General features: G+C 38.9%; 1 protein-coding gene across 1 annotated transcript; it reads left to right on the forward strand.

The window, feature by feature from the left end:
• Nucleotides 1-301: 301 nt before the first annotated feature.
• LOC137639645 (uncharacterized) lies at nt 302-4,633 on the forward strand. Its single transcript, XM_068371902.1, has 5 exons — nt 302-1,385; nt 1,979-2,512; nt 3,023-3,928; nt 4,124-4,371; nt 4,559-4,633. Exons 1-5 carry the CDS (start codon nt 302-304, stop codon nt 4,631-4,633), a joined length of 2,847 nt encoding a protein of 948 aa, XP_068228003.1.
• The last annotated feature ends 125 nt before the right edge of the window (nt 4,634-4,758 follow it).

The raw sequence follows: 4,758 nt of genomic DNA on the forward strand, positions 1-4,758 counted from the left end.
TACCCCCTCAAAGTGTATTTTTATTCTCTGTATTGCTGGTAAACTTTACTCTTTAGCCTACAAGCTATCGTAGTAAAAGCAATTTTGTTGGAAGACCCAGTAAACGCTTGGACAAATTATTTTATATTTAAGGAAAAATAAAGGATTTTTGTTAAATATCTCTTCCGAATAACAGAGTTCCTAACATTTTTGGCGACCTTGCCAGGATTTATTACCAGCAATATAGCAATTAAACACTTGAGGGGTTATAAGGAGATAAAATTTAGGTAATTGATAAAAGTTTTCACTCAAAGTAGGTAACATGGGATCCCCAAAGGAAAACGTGGAGGTGGCGGCCATTCGTTTCTTAGATGATGATGATTGGGAAAGAAAGCTGTATGATTTAAAAAGGGATGATTTGTGGTTCTTGGTAGACTTCTTTAGTTTGAGTCTTCCCACCGAGATCAGGAAGGGTCCTTTGTTATGGGAGGTGGTTAAGGCTGTTAAAGCTTATAAAGAATCTATTTTGGAAGGTAGTCATGGTGAAGAAACTCCTGGTAGCAATGAAAGACAGGACAGGGTTAGGAAGGAACTAGCAGGGAGGTCAGGTGACTTACAGTTAGATATCTTGAGGGAACAGAGTAAAATAAAAGAGTTGGAATTTAAATCCTTACAATTGCAAGCAGAGGAGAGAGCTAAGGATAGGCAACACGAAAAGGAGTTATTAGAACTTCAGATAAAGTTGAGTGGTGATAATAGTACTTATAATTTCAACTTGATGACTGCAATAAAGTTAATTCCTTGCTTTTTCGAAGAGGATGTGCCTGAATTTTTCACGTCTTTTGAACGTATTGCTATCAAACTCGCGTGGCCTCGAGATATGTGGACGACTTTAGTGCAATGTAAATTGAAAGGTAAGGCTCAGCGTGTATACAATACACTTAGTGATGAACTTTCCTCAGATTATGATATTGTTAAATCCATTATATTGAAAGCCTATGATCTCGTCCCAAAAGCATATCGCCAAAAATCCCGTGATTTAAGGAAAGATTTGGACACTACCTTTATTGAATTTGCCAGGAAGAAAGAACAGTTTTTTGAGGATTGGCTAAGGAGTAAAGAGGTGGATAACTTTGATAAACTAAAGGAACTCATCCTGATTGAGGAATTTAAGAGAATGGTGTCTAAAGACCTTAAAATACATCTTGAAGAGCTCAAAATAGATTCTCTTCAAGAAATCGCAATTGCGGCTGACGAATATTCACTAGCTCATCGTCTGGAATCTGGGAAAATGGAGATCAATTTTGGCAAGGAAGTTTCCCCCCATGACAAATTGAGAAAAAGTAATAAGCCAAAAGAAACAAGCTTTGTAGTCAAAGATGAAAATAACTACTCTGGCATAGAAGGTAAGGTCAGTAGTGTAATACCTCGTAGTTTTTCCAATAGTAATAGATTTAGTAATAGCACTACTACCGGAAGTAGTGACAATCTGGAGCGCAGGTCAAATATTACATGTTTTTGGTATAGTCGAAAGGGCATATCAAGGCAGAGTGTAGGGCAATGCAAAGATTCCTTGCTAGCCAAAACAGGGAAGCAATCAATCTGTTAACAGCTGAACAACCTTCAGAAGAAGAAACGAAGTGACTAAAATTTCGTAAGTATATCTCAAATGGGTCTATTTTCATTAACAGCGACAAGAGACTAGGCAGAGGTATTAAAATTTAGCGTTACACGGGAGCCGCACAGTCATTAATTTCAAGAAAATCTGTGCCTCAGGGTTTTGTGTTGGCCAGTAATGATTTTGTGGTCTTGGGAGGTTTACCAAATACATTAGTATCGTGCCCTCTTGAAACACTTTATTTAGAAGCTGATTATTTTAAAGGTAATGCAAAATTAGCAATAGTGGATACGTTGCCCATTCCTGGAATTGACTTGATTTTTGCTAATGATTTGGTTGTTGAAAATGAACTAAATTTTTTTCCAATTCTATCTTTGATAGAGAAAGACTGTCGTTGTGATGGCTCTTTGCTAGAGTTTGGTGTTCCTGTTTCCATTGTCACTCGGTCCCGTTCAAAGGGGGTAGATTTAGAAGAAATTGATTTAGACTTAGAAAGTGTAAATAGTCAGGTAACTGACTTTGTGACTGGTGGCAAATTGAGTAGTATAATTTTTGATGATGTTGACTGGGAACCCGAGGCCTTGAAGGAAGCCAAATCAAGGGAATTTAATGATGTGACTACTGAATCTATTGTAAATGATTCCTCCAAACCTTATTTTGTTAAAGAAGATGGTCTACTATATAGGGTCAGTAGAGCAGTGGAAGCTCCTGCTGACCAGATAGAAGTGGTCTGTCAGTTAGTAGTTCCCGAGAAGTATCGGAGGAAATTGTTATGGTTGTCTCATGAGAACAATCTTGCCGGACATTTCAGTGTCCGGAAGACGTTTCAGAAGTTAGCCGAACATTTTTTCTGGCCTGGAATGCGCACAGATGTAAAAAAACATGTCCACTCTTGTAACACCTGCCAAATCGTGGGTAAGCCAAATCAAAAGGTACCTAGAGCTCCTTGAATTCCAATTCCTGCTGTCGGGGAACCCTTTAAGGAAGTCATAGTAGATGTGGTTGGTCCGTTGCCGCGAACACGAAGTGGCAATGAGTATATTTTGTCCATAATAGATAGGATGTCACGCTTCCCTGAGGCTATTCCCTTACGGAGAATAGGGAGTGAGAAAATCATGGAGGCATTAATTGTATCTTTTACTAGGTTTGGCTTTCCCAAGGTTTTGCAAACTGATTGCGGTACAAATTTTACCAGCAGAAATTTTAAAAGGAAGATGGAGGAGTTAGGAGTCAAACATACAACCTCAACTCCCTACCATCCTGAAAGTCAGGGACAGGTGTAGAGGTTTCACCAAACTTTGAAGAGTGTTCTGAAGAAATTTTGTTTCGAGACTGGTAGCGAGTGGGACAAAGAATTGCCATATGCATTATTTGCTATTAGATATATTCCAAATGAAACTCTTGGGTTCTCTCCTTTCAATCTAGTCTTTGGTCATAGTGTGAGAGGTCCTCTTGATGTGGTCAGGGAACACTGGGAGGGGGAAACCCCGGAAATCAATGTACTGGACTATATATCGAATTTGCAAGCTAAACTTCAAAATGCTTGGTCTTTTGCTAAAGAAAATTTGGCTAAAGGGCAAGCTGTAATGAAAAGTAATTACGACATAAAATCTAGATGCAGAGAATTTTCACCAGGTGACAGAGTTCTGGTTTTGCTTCCTTTGCCTGGGAATACTCTCAAGGCACAATTTTCTGGGCCGTGGAGAATTTTAAAGAAAATGAGTGAAGTAAATTACTTAGTGGAGACTCCTGGACGGAGGAGGAAGTCTCAACATTGCCATATAAATATGTTAAAACCTTATGTTAGTAGAAGTAGTGAAGAAGTAGAAGTAGGACCAATTTCTTTAGTTGAGGTGGTTACCGAAGTTGATGAAAAATTGACAATTGGATCAAATATTTTATCAAATAATTCTGATGTCCTTAATAATCTTTCTTTGAAATTTCAGCATTTGGATCCAGATAAAGCTTCTTCCCTTGTTGACTTAATAAATCAATATAAAGACCTTTTTCAGGATGCACCGGGATTGACTACTATTCTAGAACATGATGTAGACGTTGGGGACTCACAACATATGAAACAATGCCCTTACAGGTTAAATCCCGTAAAAAGGGATATAGTTAAGGAAGAGGTTAAATACATGTTAGACCATAATTTGATAACTCCTAGCACTAGTCCGTGGAGTTCTCCTGTGGTTCTTGTAAAGAAGGAAGGTGGGCAAAATCGACTGTGCTTAGATTATCGTAAAATCAACGAGGTTACTAAAACAGATTCTTATCCTTTGCCTCGGGTGGAGGACTGTATCGACCGCATAGGGTCCGCTAAATTTATCAGTAAGTTTGACCTATTAAAAGGGTACTGGCAGGTCGGTCTTACTCCTCGGGCAAGGGAAATTTCAGCTTTTGTGACGGGTGATGGACTGTACGAGTGTTTGGTTATGCCATTCGGCATGAAAAACGCAGCCGCCACCTTCCAGAGGTTGATGAACTTGATAACCTGTGATTTGGAAGGATGTGTTGTCTACATAGACGATTTAGTGATCTACAGCGACGACTGGCCCACTCACATTAAACGAATTAAGGCACTGTTTGAAAAGCTTCGAAAAGCTGGTCTTGTTATAAATTTAAGAAAAAGTGACTTTGCTAGAGCCAAGGTTGTTTACCTAGGACATGAAATTGGACTGGGTGAAGTAGCTCCTAAAAAGGCGAATGTAGAAGCCATAACGATTTTTCCTGACCCTACCAACCGGAGAGGTGTGAGAAGGTTCCTCGGTATGGTAGGATATTATAACAAATTTATTAAAAATTTCTCTGATCTGGCCATTCCTTTTACAGATCTATTAAAGAAAAATGTAAAGTTTGTTTGGGATAGTAATTGTCAGGAGGTTTTTGAAAAGTTAAAAGGCGCTCTGACAAGCTACCCTCTTTTGCGATCCCCCGATTTTTCTCTCCCTTTCTCTTTAGCTACAGATGCGAGCGACACTGGATTGGGTGCAGTGCTTCTCCAGGAAGACCAAGAAGGAATTAACCATCCAGTAGCTTTCTTCTCAAAGAAGCTGTCACCAGCCGAGAGGAAATATTCTACAATAGAAAAGGAGGCCCTTGCTTTAATTAAAGCGCTAAATCATTTTAATATTTATTTATCAAATCACTCCTCCCAAATA

The sequence above is a fragment of the Palaemon carinicauda genome, chromosome 4 (assembly GCF_036898095.1).
Source record: "Palaemon carinicauda isolate YSFRI2023 chromosome 4, ASM3689809v2, whole genome shotgun sequence".
Taxonomy (NCBI): domain Eukaryota; kingdom Metazoa; phylum Arthropoda; class Malacostraca; order Decapoda; family Palaemonidae; genus Palaemon; species Palaemon carinicauda.

Bases quoted from the DNA above. Each gene is read 5' to 3' on its own strand.
- LOC137639645 (XM_068371902.1), top strand. From the start codon at position 302: ATGGGATCCCCAAAGGAAAACGTGGAGGTGGCGGCCATTCGTTTCTTA. The intron at 1,386-1,978 runs GTAAGGTCAGTA...TATCTTTGATAG, and splicing joins TAACTACTCTGGCATAGAAG to AGAAAGACTGTCGTTGTGAT. The intron at 3,929-4,123 runs GTAAGTTTGACC...TTGTCTACATAG, and splicing joins AGGGTCCGCTAAATTTATCA to ACGATTTAGTGATCTACAGC.